General features: G+C 31.6%; 1 protein-coding gene across 11 annotated transcripts in view; it reads left to right on the forward strand.

Annotated features, from left to right (window-relative positions):
• Positions 1 to 11,500, forward strand: part of LOC148611205 (coiled-coil domain-containing protein 180-like) — a 42,647-nt gene extending 31,147 nt beyond the window's left edge. For 5 of the 11 annotated variants that reach the window (XM_088591484.1, XM_088591485.1, XM_088591488.1 and 2 more), the window contains 10 exons: positions 573 to 628; positions 1,058 to 1,187; positions 2,844 to 2,891; positions 6,631 to 6,778; positions 7,107 to 7,251; positions 7,839 to 7,999; positions 8,504 to 8,753; positions 9,116 to 9,232; positions 9,613 to 9,737; positions 10,438 to 10,809. In XM_088591484.1, coding sequence (XP_088447610.1) covers positions 573 to 628; positions 1,058 to 1,187; positions 2,844 to 2,891; positions 6,631 to 6,778; positions 7,107 to 7,251; positions 7,839 to 7,999; positions 8,504 to 8,753; positions 9,116 to 9,232; positions 9,613 to 9,737; positions 10,438 to 10,566 — 1,309 coding nt within the window. In that variant the 3' untranslated portion in view covers positions 10,567 to 10,809. Of the gene's footprint in view, positions 1 to 572; positions 629 to 1,057; positions 1,188 to 2,182; positions 2,222 to 2,843; positions 2,892 to 6,630; positions 6,779 to 7,106; positions 7,252 to 7,838; positions 8,000 to 8,503; positions 8,754 to 9,115; positions 9,233 to 9,612; positions 9,738 to 10,437 lie in introns of all 11 variants that reach the window. The other 6 variants (XM_088591490.1, XM_088591494.1, XM_088591492.1 and 3 more) reach the window with 4 other exon arrangements.
• Positions 11,501 to 13,658: the final 2,158 nt, after the last annotated feature.

Genomic DNA, 13,658 nt, shown 5'->3' on the forward strand with positions numbered 1-13,658 from the left:
TTATTTTGTAATTTTTAAACTTGACAGTTTCATGTGCATATGAGTTTAATTTGAACTAGTGAACATGCTTGGCACAGCCATTTATTTATCCACTGTTCTAAGCTTCATCTAAGTTTCATGTCAAGCTAGTGCACTGTTATTATCTATATCTTTTTATACCTGTGCTGGTGTTGTAGCTTTCTGCAAAATTAAATAATGAGTTGCTGAAGACTTTTTGAAATTATGAAACTTGTTTGGCTGAGTGGGATCATGAAAATTAAGCCTCTTGTAGAACTGTTAATGATTTAAGTTTTCTGTAGTATAGATGGAACTCACAATTTATAAAACAACAACAACAATCACAGAAATCAAACCAAATGTTCTTTCTCATGGTTTTGTAATAAATTGTTTCTTTTATGATTTACATGTCACTTAAAAAGTTTAACCCTAGCAGAATTAATGTCTAAAATCTAGACTTTTTTCATGAACACTTCCTGCTTTTCTTTAATTTTCAGTAAATTTAAGCCTCGTTTATACTTATATTAGGCTATACTGTTAATAAAATATCAAATTGTGTATCTCCTTTTTTTAAGGACTCAGAAGACAAAGATGAGGTTTGGTATGGATGCTGAACTTGATGGTGAAACCTGTATGTAGTTTTTATACCTTGTCAAAATCAGCTAAAATATTTGTTTTACTTTTTAACATTTATTGCTGCTAAAACCGTTTTAAGGAGGTAGACCTAAGGTAAAGGACACAACTCTTACAAATTATCGGAACGCTTGTATTTAGCATTTTACATCAATGTCATGTAAGTATCAAAGTAACTTAGATTGATTTCATTCTGTTTCAAATTAAAGCTTGATAGGCTTTGGTAAAATTGAATATGATACGAACATATTACTGATTTCAAGAGTTTTGTCCCTTACCCTTGGTCTACCTCCTTAAGTTGAATATTTTTATATGCAATAGATTATGCCCCCCCTTGTAAATATTTTCACATAGTTTTTATTCATTATATCTATGATTCTGTGTTTGTATTGGTTAATTATTTTGGTTTACCTGGTATTTATTTCAGATGGTCAACCATTAGATATGAGAGAGAAAATGAAATCATCTTTGTCAGCAAGCACTCCTACAGAGAGAACCAAATCAAAGAGGAATTTAAACAGTGCATCAGATAGTCCCCCTAAACGTGTTCAGTCAGGGTAAATATCAGTTTGTCTCATGCTCAGCAAACAAAGGGCTATTCATGAATTATAATGTATTGCGGAATGAAAGGTATTGGGGAAACTTTATATTGGAGTTCACATAAAAAGTTGTATTTTTGGTTTGTAAGAAATTATAGTAGGCATTTTTTTTCATATTTTTGATTTTAGATATTTTTTTTTAAAGAAAAAAAATATTGATGATTTTTCCGTATACTTAAGTACACCTCATTTACTTAATTGCTAGATTTTTATTATGTTCTTTAAAACTATGGTATTTATTTTTTTTTTACTTTCTTCATGATACATGTACAATGTAATAAGTTTTTGATTTTATTGTTGTCTAAATTTTTAAAACAACTCACTTATTTATTTGGGGGTATTAAGTTTGGTTGTTTTGAGGTTTCCTTTCATTCCTCTGTACAGTATTTTAAGAAATAGCTCATAGAGAAAACTTATAAGTGTGTCAGTCACTGTACTAATTTCATAATTAAGTAGAACAATTCTGATTTAAGTGTCAGTCTCTGTAAGAATCAGGCATGGGTGAAACATGGTATAAAAACACATCATTTTGATGGTGTAATTTGACTATTTGCACCATCAGAATCAAAGAAAAAAGACAATATATTCCACATCATGTTGGTGCATTGAGTTATAATATTCATTGAAATGTACTGAAAATGAATATTCCAAGGGCAGATAACTGTCAAAAACCTCATTTTTTCTAGCATTCTATTTGAAAATTTCTGAGCAAAGTCAGTGATGCAGAGCTTAAATAATGGTCTTTTCAAATAGAGAAAGTATCCTTCAGTGATATTACATTGTCAGATCGGTGGGTTTTTTGAAATGCATGTTTCTGATTTTCCATTTTGCCTGATTCTTACAAACACTTACACTTAAGTAGAATAATCTGAATTAAATATTGACATGGAAATATTGAAATTAATTTGACTAAAAGCATGATGTACTATGATTACCTAACTTTGTTATTTTAGCGAGCCAAGTTTTGTTGGGACGCCAGCTGCGGCCCCAAGGTAACGTTGAATTTTCCTGATGCACAAAGTTTTAACACTGTGGTGGATTTCTTAGCTAAAACAAACAAGGCCTGAACTATGCAGTATTAGAAATCCAGAATAATATTTATCAAAGTCCAAACTCTACATTTTTGAACTTTGAATTAATAATACGAGGAGACTGTTGATTAACCAATCACACAACCTCTCTACCTATGTACTGAGAGAGTACTATCAATAGTAGGGTACAAATTTTCATGGATTTCATCGTAAAACTATTATTTTTTTTCTCTGTGAAATGTTTTGCATCATTGCCACAGTTATGTAGATTATTCAGAATTTTTTTAAATTCAGATTACAAAGTTTTTCTAAACATGCAAGTTTGTGCCCTTGGACTAAAGTGCTTATCTTGGTAGTTGCATGAAATTCTTCAAGGATTTCACTCTTATCTGTTAAACATTAAAACCCTGTCACACACCTATTAAAAATAAATCTCTTACTCTTCTATTACTGATAACTATTTCTTAGTAATATCATCTGTTTACACTATAATCTGTTAAAACTAATACCCATGTATGACCAGATCAAATATCTTACAGATAGTCTTAAAACATATACTTTAAAATAGTCCTTATTTTATCAGATTACAAAAAGTGTCATCAAATCATCAAAAGCCGACTGCCAGGCCAGGGTAAATAGTGTTGTTAGCCCTGTTCCATTTGTTATCTTGTTTATATCTTGTTCTTTTTTCTTTTTAGCTCACCTGGCTGTAGGCCATGTGAGCTATTGCCATCACTTAGTGTCGGTCGCTGTCATTGTTACAATTTTTCAAACATATTTTTGTCTGAAACTATTAAATTCATTTAGAAGAACCTTAGCATGATTGTTCAGCGTATCTTGCACTGCTTCGATTTTTGATCCGTCATAAAACATGGCTACTGTCACTAAAAATAGAACGTACAGGTCAGACAGCAGTTTTTTTGTATATATCTCCAATCCATATGGTTTAACCAAATTCTGACAAGGGTAAAAGTTAAAGCATGATGAGATCTATCTGGTGAAAATCTGTTGTCCTTATTCAACATTTTTGGCTATTTTTGATGTTAATATATCAAAAATCTTCTCTTCTGATACTGCTATTCAGAATCAAATGATCTTTTTTAGATTATTTTTTAGGGTATTCTGCACAGACTGATTGTTTAAATTTTTTGATATGTGAAAAATTTGGCCATTGTTAAAAATAGAACATAGCGCTCAAAATTCAGTTTTACGCAAATAACTCAAAAACCGTTGAATTTAGCATAAATTCTGAAGAGGGTGCAGGGGGAGGGGGTACCCACCTTCGGTTTACCTTCAGATGACAGACCTATGCCGAAAATTTGAAAATGATTCATCACACAATGTAATGCCCCTAAAACAGATATTTTTCCTCAATTATAATAATGAAGATTAAAGCTACCCATAAGGTAAATATGATATTCTGAGTTGACATACAGTGTTGAAATTTTTTTTTTAGTCAGCCATTTTGCAACCATTTCCACCTTAGGAAACATGGTATCTAAGTTGATTGGTGATGAGGAAAGTTTGTTCTGGGTGGTAATTTTCCAGGTGGCTGCCATTTTCCTGCTAATTATATACTTACTTTCATTTCAATGACATTTGGTTTACACAGTAAACATGTTCTTCTGATTTGAATGGTGATGAGGAAAATGTTGTATAGCCATAATTTAACTTTACTTTATGTTCTTTTTCAGCAAATTTATACTGAGCTAATGACCCCTCAGTCCCAGTTGAAATGTTGTATAGCCATATATAAACAGGGCATAGGGGAACCTCTGCCCATATTTTTCCAGAGGTTCTTAAAAACACTTTTAAGGCATTCCAACATTTTTAGTGCCTTAGTTACTCAATTGAACTTCAAGTATTCATCAATATAAGCTCTTTTACAGCAATTTTTTTGTCAAACATGGTAACAAAGCATGATACCTTTACTTACTTAGTTTATAGGGCATGGTTTGCCAGGTGAGCGATTCAATCTCATTTAGAGGCTCTTGTTTTCTTTCAGGATTTATTATTTATTTGTTTCGTTTGATATCTGGAATTAATGCATTACCTAAACATCTCATCATCATGTTGTTCAATGTTAAGACCAAAATGTTATGTCCAACTGAATTAGATGTACATGTATAGGAATATTTTGTTTTCTTGTCCAACCATTTATGAATCTCTCTGCTGATACTACATAACCAAATTGCATGAAATTCTATATTGCCAAATAAACCATAAAGCTCTTAAATATTTTAGACTTACCTCAAGCTTATACATGTATCATTGTAGCTATGGACAAGTTTATCTTTCTGTTCTTTCATGGAACAACTGACTAAATGCATTCCAGTTTTGAAGTTCTGTGAAAAAACAAACAAACAAACAATAATAGTTACAATCAATCAGGAAGTAATAGACTTTATTTTATTTCACTCCATTGAGAATTCTAGTAAATCATACATACAAAAATATGAATTTGCATTAGATACCAAAAAGAAATCCACAGTTTGAGGTCATTATAACTCATGTCTGTTTCTCAACTACAAGATGTTTTAGAGTTTAAATGTGGCTGGCAAAATATTCTCATTTCCACTGGTAAAATATTCAAATGACGTTTTCTATCTCAGTTTATCATTTTGTATCATTTTTTCCATTGTTATTTATTGATCCGTTAGATAGAAACCATTGGCTTTCTGTGTGACCATGTTTGACATTGAATGCTTTGTTGTTTTTTTTTTTAAGTTTGTAGTTATAGTGTTACAGTCTGCAAGAATTAACCATGGTTTTTCATTTATTGGAACATAAAACTTTTATTACCTTGTTGTGCTATACCTAGACAAATTTAGATGGCATGCTAGGATTGTGACCTGTATTTTATGTCTCTCTCTTGGTCTGCCAGTTTTCTCTTTTATAATTGATTTTATGATTCTGTGCTGTATTGCTCAGTGCAAATACTCTAGGTTTGCATCAGCCCATTTGACCATTATTTTCTATTGTGTTAAATTCCTCAGGGAATGTTTACAGTATATAATTGTCTTTTTGAACCTACATGTATTAATAAAACGTTTTGGCAACAGGCCCTCCCATTTTAAAAATCCAGTCTCGTAGTAACAAAAGTTTAATGTATCATGTTTCAAAATACCATGCTTAATATGGGCAGATTGTAATTCAGTTTAGACTGTTTGTTGGAGAGCCTTTTGTGACCTGCTTTGACTTAAAGGGACTGCTTATAGATGCTAGAGTCATTGCAGTGGTTTGATATTTTTTTTTTGCTCAGCTGATGTTGGCTGTATCAACAGGAATGTTTCAACAAGCATTTATTTTAAAACAGTTTAAGATATAACTGTAATAGAATAATTAATTGGAAAAAGTGAATGGCCAAAATATGATCACATGTGCCACAATTTTGTGCCACGCCTATATAAAACAACTGTGCAGAACTTGTTAAATCTTAAAGTTTTCTTGGCTTGAGTAATTGTATCTTGGTTATTCACCATAGTACCAATCTATAAATTATAAAGATTTTCTCTATGATTTGTTGCTATTCTCAACATAAATTTTTAATTTTGTGATCGGTATATTGATATTTACTTCGTGACGTTTTTGCCAGAGAAAATCCAAGAGTGAAATTATGAAAATTATTTCACAATGTGAATTATGGACATTTTTTCACAAGGAGCATTCAATAAATCATTGCTGTCTAAATAATAAATTGATTTTTATACCATTAAAATAAGTATTTTATTTGAGTTTTGGAATCAAACAGAAATTTGTTTTTTTCTTTAGAGGAAAGGCTGTGTCATATATTTGTACTTACTGAGTGAGTCAAATATTTTGTAAATGTAAAAGAAAAGTTAAGTTTCGATCACTTTCCAAAAAAAAACTATTTTCTACATTTTCATCCAAAGACCCTTTATAAACTTTGAGTGACTAAATTAGAGAAATCATGTTTTATTCTGATAAAGAATGAACTAGTAATGCCAACTAAATCTTATTTGATTTGCTTGATCTGTTTTAAGGGTGCTACATCACCAATTTTAGTTGTATCATTAAAATACAAACCAAAACATAGCTTCCTCATAATTTTTTTACTTACTATTGTAAAAAAAGCTGGCTGATCAGTTTGGAGGGTGAAAGAAAAATTTTGAAATACATGTATAAAAGATACCTCCTCCTCTCTCATTAATTTTAATGAAATATGGACTAGAACCAAGAAATCAGCTTTGAATGGTCCTATAGCAAAACTGTCCTGAAAAGAACAATACCAGTTCTAAAATTGTGATCAAAGAACATTTCATTCAAAGGAATGTGAACTTAACACTGAACAGCAGATTACTTTTGGCGTCTTTTTTTCTTTACAAACAATATTTTACAATGTATTTCAGGTTGAGAAGAACAAGCAAATCAACCAAGTTTGACAAGAAATATCTTGTGTTTGGTGAGAAGGATGAGGAAGGAGAAGAACTCCATCTTCTTGGAACAATACGGAGAAATCTTAGAGAAGCTCTGGATGGGTTGTTAACATCAGCTGAGGTAAGGATTGAGACACATCCCCTGGCTCATTGAAAGAAGAATTAACTCCATCTCTTTGGCATTATAAGGGGAACATCTGAGGGAAGCTCTAGAGGAGATGTTGAATAAGCTGAGTTTTACTGTCATAATTATCTTTCAAGGGGAATAACTCAATCTATTTCATCTAATTGTGAAGAAATCATACTTTTTTTTTGCTCATGGATGACACTGTCAGAGAATTTAATAAAAATAAAGAAATATTTATACCAGGAAATGTACAATTGTCTGCAATGATAATGAATGTTAGTGTGCATAATGGAAGTAATGAAATAGAATTAATTTTTTTAAGCTGTATTACAAGAACAAAGGTAATCGTCAAGTTACAAGACCCCAAGTTTTACAAGAAACATTTGAACAGTGTGCAGATGTAGTGGTTCAGAAATTACAGTCTTATTTCACTCAAGCTGAGGAATATCATAACCAGTGTTTGCAAGGTAGCTTTTAATTTTAATACCAGTTTTAATATTAAACCTATCATGGTTTATCTTGAACTCTTCCTACTTTTAAGGCAATGAATCAATTCCTGTCTTTAAGAAACGAAGTAAGTATAACATTGTAAACTTAAAGCACTTTACCTATTTCCATGTATGAAGATTTCCATTGGCCTTCAATGACTTAAAACCCATTCCCATATTACTTCACTTACAAAATATATACCTTAAATAGTTACTGCCATGTAATAAGTGGAACTAGCATTTTGAGATTGCCATAGCAGAGCTTTTAGACCAAGTCAAACATTATTACCACACCATTTTTTTGTATAATTTTGAATCCCAGCAAAGGTCGCAAATAAGGTATAGATGTCAAATTTGGTATACTGATTGACTCCTGGTGCTGATGTAATATTATCTAACATATAACAATAATTCACAGAAAACCTTGACCATATGACAAAAAAGGACAACTTAGCATATATAAATTTGGACACAACCTAAATGATGTTTGTGTATTTTTAGACTAAAATATTTTGCTTTCATTTAAGTTGAGTAAGATTTCATTCAAAAGTTGCCTACTTTAACAGAGTTTCGAGCCCAGTTGGGACAGTTAGAGAAGGCAGTTTCGCACGTTCCTGACTTATTACTGAACGACCTGTTAGAGGAAGAACTAACCAAGTCTAAGGATGCTAGAGATACTGTTTCTAAACAGTTCTCTTCAACACTTGATAATCTACAAAAACGACAGGTATTTTTTTCACTCCTCAATGCTGTTTTAAAATCACTATCATAGATTTTTGGAAGAAGAAAAAGCATTTTAATAACAACTTGTTTTTTAGAAATGAATGAAAATGTGATTTGAATGACTCCCGAAAAGTTGTTAATGTCAAGCTGATTGTAAGTACTGATGTCACAAGGATGTTTTCTATTTTGATGTCATAATTTACAACTAATTATACAATTATGACTTATTGTGATTTTTTTTATCATAAAATTTATATAATTTTAATAAATTGACTGTGATGGAGTTTTTGAAACAGTTGCTGCTAAATAGTATTATATTTTACTTGTTTTAATGGATGAAAAAAATTGTTTTGAAAATTTAAATGTGTCAAAGAAATAAAATCCAAATTGATTGCATTTCCAAATAAGAAAATCTCTATTCACAGATAAAATTGAGTTCAAATGAAAAATAAGTCTTTTAAAGAGAATTGTTTTTTCTTTTAATTGAGTCTTACATTTATTTTTTCAGAAAGAACATTCCACTTTACTCCGTCCTACATTGGGACATCCACACCAGAAGGGTGAGATTGCCTCCCTTTGTGAGAAGGAAGAAGAGAGACACAAGGAATACATGGTTGCTGTTGATGACCAGACTAAACAACTCCAGGCTGTAACATTAGAACAGGCCAAGGTCTTCGTGGAACAATTGTCAAGGACATCAGAGAACCAGCTTGTACAGTATGATAATCTTCTCACAGTTGATGATGTAGAGAAAGGACGTAAGTTCAAACTAACTTAGATTATCATTGATTGATTCTATTACTCAAACCCACATTGACAAGAGTGAATAGTTCAAAACTCAAAATTGATGTAACAATAGACCTTATAAAAATGAAAACAAGAACATATGATCAGAACAAAACTGGTGTTGAATGATCAGATATCTAGAAAATTGTGAAGAAAACAAACAGAGAAGCCTCATAAAACATGAAATACAATAAAGCAGAAAAAACTGACCACTTTCATTGAACAGATCCATGAAAAGATTTTAAAAAAAAACATACACTTACACCATTTTTTTAAACACCAAAAATTAGATGTTTTAGTAGATTATAAAGTTCATGTATTTTGTAAATCCCAGGTGTTGAGCCAAAGAAATATCCTACTAGTGAACTGATTCGAAGGAGAAATGCTAGCCAGCCTTTAGAAGATGATGAAGACAAGGATGCTCTACCTAGAGGAAAAAATACTTGGCAAGGTATAGAGTTGTTAGGCCAACACAAGTTATTTATGCTCTCCCTGACTTGTCAGAATTAAAATAGAATAAAGTAATTCAACTCATGATACTCAGCAAAAATGAATGTATTACATGTTTGTATTAATGATATTGTTTAGCTATTTAGCTTTTAAAACTTTGAAGTCTTGTAACCAGACTCTGGTTTGTCCTGTGCTTATTTGTATGAGAAATTGTGTTCAGTGTTGTTCCTAAGTGAGAGATTAAGGCTTCTTGTTGTTCAGAGTTGATTCTTTACCTCATAATTATGATATTAACCAATTGATTTCTTATAACAATTAGCTTACATATTCAAGTTCACCTCAAATCTATTTATGGTGTATAAAAATATGTGTATGCTACAGGAATACCTTCCAATGTGCTACAACTAGAGACTCCCAGTAAAGTACAGCAGACTGCTTCAGTTACAACTGCCAAGACAACCCTAGGACACAGTGCTACTGTAAATGCCAGGGACAAAGTTTTCCAGGTAATCCAAGCAGTATGATAAAGTTTATTTTGTATTAAAGGATATGATTTTGCGTATTTCTCTAAAGGACTTTTGAAAAAAGTCATTTCTGCCATATAACAAACTATGAGCCATGTAGTACAGGAAATACAAAGGAGGTAAAGTTACAATGTACCTAAATGGGATTTTTTGTAGGTATGATTTTTTGTGTTTGTCAAAATATATATATATTTTTTTTTGTGATAATGTTTAAATGAAAATTTTCCCTGTTGTTGGGTTTTGAATAAAAGAATTGAGCAAACAATGAAATTAGTACCCTGGAAAATGGTAGGTCTTTCTGTGTAGATAAGTCCCCTGGAAAATGGTCGGTCTTTCTGTGTAGATTAGTCCCCTAGATTAATTACCATTTAACATTTATCTCTGTATTTGTTTTTTTATTTATAAAGTTTTTGAAATGCTACTGTTTATGCTCATAATTAAATATACATTTACATCTTTGATGATTGTGGTAGTATTTTAAATGTCATTTATCTCACACTGAACAGTTTAATGTTACAAAATGTGATAGTATTTTAGTTCAGTCAATACATTCGATGAGATGTAAATCCATCAAATTTAAGAGTTACAAAGTTACAAATATTTTTGAATTATTTTTTTCAACAACTTAAATGCTTTACTTTTGATCATTGTATTAAGTTTTTTTCTCTCTCTCTCTGTACAGAATTACAAAGACAAGTTTATAAAGACATTAGAATCAATTGAAGAAGAAAAACAGAAGTTATTGTTAGCTGAACAGAGATGGGTGGACAGTTGGAATACGTCTGTGGAAAAAGTCAAACAATTGTACTGATGAACTTCTATAATAATCCTATGTTGGCCCAGAGAGATTTACTGATCTCTGGGTTTAGTAAATGGTGGTGACAGTATTTTGTTTTACTTGTAAATTTGTGGTTTGTTAGTTTTCTGATATAAACCACAGCATTTAATGTTATTTGTGATATAAATTATTTATTCTAAAAGTTATACATGCATGGAAAATTTTGTTACTCCGTCCTACAAATGATTTTTACTTGAAAAATTATTTTTGACATTATTACTGTTGTTTTTTTTATTTGTCTGTCTTAAGTACGGAACAATTTATATGTGCAGTTAAGTGGTTTCCCTGCCTGAGCCAAGCAGTACAGTGTCTCCTCAGGACACTTTATAATGAAGCCTTAAGTTAAATTTAATCTGTCAGTACTTTGACAGTATTATTGGAAGAACACTACTGTTTTACTGTTTACTGTGATAAATCTACGTTTGTCATTGGTATTTATTTGTCTTCTTTTTTACCTTGAATTTATTACAGTAATAAATCACATTAGAAACCAAACAGCAAAGTGCCTACCTTGATTATACAGAATAATCCAAACCTGTCATTAATATTACAGGAATTTATTCATACCTTTTGCAATGATAATAGTTAGTTATATTTCTAAGGTTATTCATAGTCAATTTCTTGATTCTGAGATCATTTTTTCATGAAATCCTACATGGAGGGCATTTCCTTTCATTGTTTAATTGTCCCACAATGGTGATGAGGGTTATTTACAGTGATATAAAAAAAAAAAATATGTGGAAAATATTTTTTTTTTTTCATTTTGTGATTAAAATTGGTAATGAGGCACTTTCGAAACAGACAAGACCTTTATGGATTGAAAACAAAGAATTTTTTTCATTTGGCCTAAGATGAGTTATATTTTACAAAAAGTTACATGAATAAAAAATGTAAATATAGTATGAAATTTGGTTTGATTTTGCTATACATTAATGCCATCAAATCTTTTATAATACTGGTAGTTGCAGAACATTCTACTACAGTTTTTATACGCCCGTCTTAGACTGGACGCATTATGGATACTGTTGTCCATCTGTTCGTCGTCGACACTTTAGACAATAACTCGAAAACACTTTCACCCATTTCTATAAAACTTTGGTGAATTGTTCATATCTGTTGACATAAGCTCCCTTTTGATTTTTTATAAATTTCAGATTTTTCGTTTCCCTGTTGTGAAGTTTTTATGCTTAAAAAAGGGGGATTTTCAAGTTTTTGCACAATGACCCAAAAAACTTTCACTAACTGTTATGAAAATTTGGTGAATTTTTCATATTTATTGAAGTAAGCTCCCTTCCGATTTTTATAAATGTCAAATTTATGTTTCTGTGTTATGAATTTTTTTTTTTCTTTGGAAAAGGCAGAAATGGCCAAGGAAATTTATTCGTTGAAAAATCTGTGAAAACTGGCCATTTGTTATGATAGGGCCATTTTTATTTACTTTTTTTTGGGGGAGGGTTAGGGAAGGGATTTGACAGGGCTCACAGTATTTCTAGTTGATCATGTAACTTCATTAAAAGCGTAAGGACAAGTTAAAAGGGCAACAGGCGTATCATGCGCTTTAAGCGCAGCTCTTTATTATATGACCAGAAAAAAAAATTAGGCTCTGTCATCATCTGTCAACACTTGATTATCATGCTGTAACTTGAGTATTAGTTAGTTGATCTTTTATAAAAAGGTTCTAACAACAAAAGAAAGGTTTGTACATGTATTGATTTTTGGGATTGTGGCCCCATCTTTTTTGGAATTAGGGGTCAAGTAGGAGCAAAAAACAAGCTTTTCATAAAACTTAACTACGTGTATATGACTCCAATAAAAGCATATAGATGTTTATGCTGTTCTATAACATTCTATAACATGTAGGACAGACTTTGATAGATTTTTGGGTTTAAGATTTAAACTGTTAAAGAATGAGAGAAAAAATAAGGGGCCTGAAACAAGCATTCCCATATGCACAGACAATGACTTGACTATAACTTATTGGAACTCTGAAATTGTACCAAAATGTGCCATGCCATTGAAGTAGAGCTGGGATTAAATTGGGGGATTATGATTTGCAAACGAACTTTTTCCTGGTGTCAAGACAATAACTTGACTATATGTAAATAAATCTCTTAAATTGCAATAAAGGGTGCCATACCAAAAAAGGGATGAATTTTTGGGGTTGTGACTTCATTTGATTAAGAATTAAAGGCCACTGAGTGGTAGAATTAGTTACAGGTATTTTTTTCTGATTTCTGGATGATAACTGGAGTAGAAGGGATTAGATCTCCGACATTGTACTACAAAGTGCTATATCCCAAAGGGCTGGGATTGATTTTTGAGGTTGTGACTGGAACCATTTAGGATTAGGGGCCAAAAAGAAACCACTTTGATTCTGGTCAAATTCTTTTCCAGTGTCCTATGTTTAATCCCAGTTGAAATTAAAAGCTGTCAAAAATTTAATTGGTGTGTCCCACTTTCCCCAACAATTCAAGGTTGACCTCTGCTGTCATATCAAGTTTGCCTGGACCCTGAGAAGCATTTGTTAAGACCATATTGCAATCATGTTTGTTACACATTTCTATATCAGATTTCTTTATTAGCTTCTATTGGAGGGAATGCTTAAATATTTGGTATATTGCTTTAGCATGCCAACTTGTGTCTCCCCTTTCCAGGTTTATCTACTGCTTTTGACAGAAATAGTTGAGTGGGAGTGTTCTTAAGAGGTTATACCATGCAAATTCTTCTTTTTAACATATGAAGTGTCATTCCATACAAATTAAAAAGTTGTGTGACGCATGAAAGCAATCAATTTCCTATTACATGTATTGTGTATTATTATACCCCAAGCAAATGAAGTTGGGAGTATTTCAGTTTCACCTTGTCTGTCAATCTGTCCACAACTATTTTCTAGGCAGCCTGCATCATTGTTCTGAAACTTTTATCGTAATATTACAACATGGAGATGTGCATCCTGTCAGGAATTTAAGTTTGGGCAAATATTGTAGAGACAGGCATTTTCATCAATATTTGGAAGAGGTGTGTTGTCCACAACTGCTCCTCAGCAACTTTTCATCAAATTATCT

Source organism: Perna viridis, chromosome 7, assembly GCF_037379345.1.
Source record: "Perna viridis isolate PV_CMFRI_1.1 ecotype Kerala chromosome 7, ASM3737934v1, whole genome shotgun sequence".
Classification (NCBI taxonomy): Eukaryota; Metazoa; Mollusca; class Bivalvia; order Mytilida; family Mytilidae; genus Perna; species Perna viridis.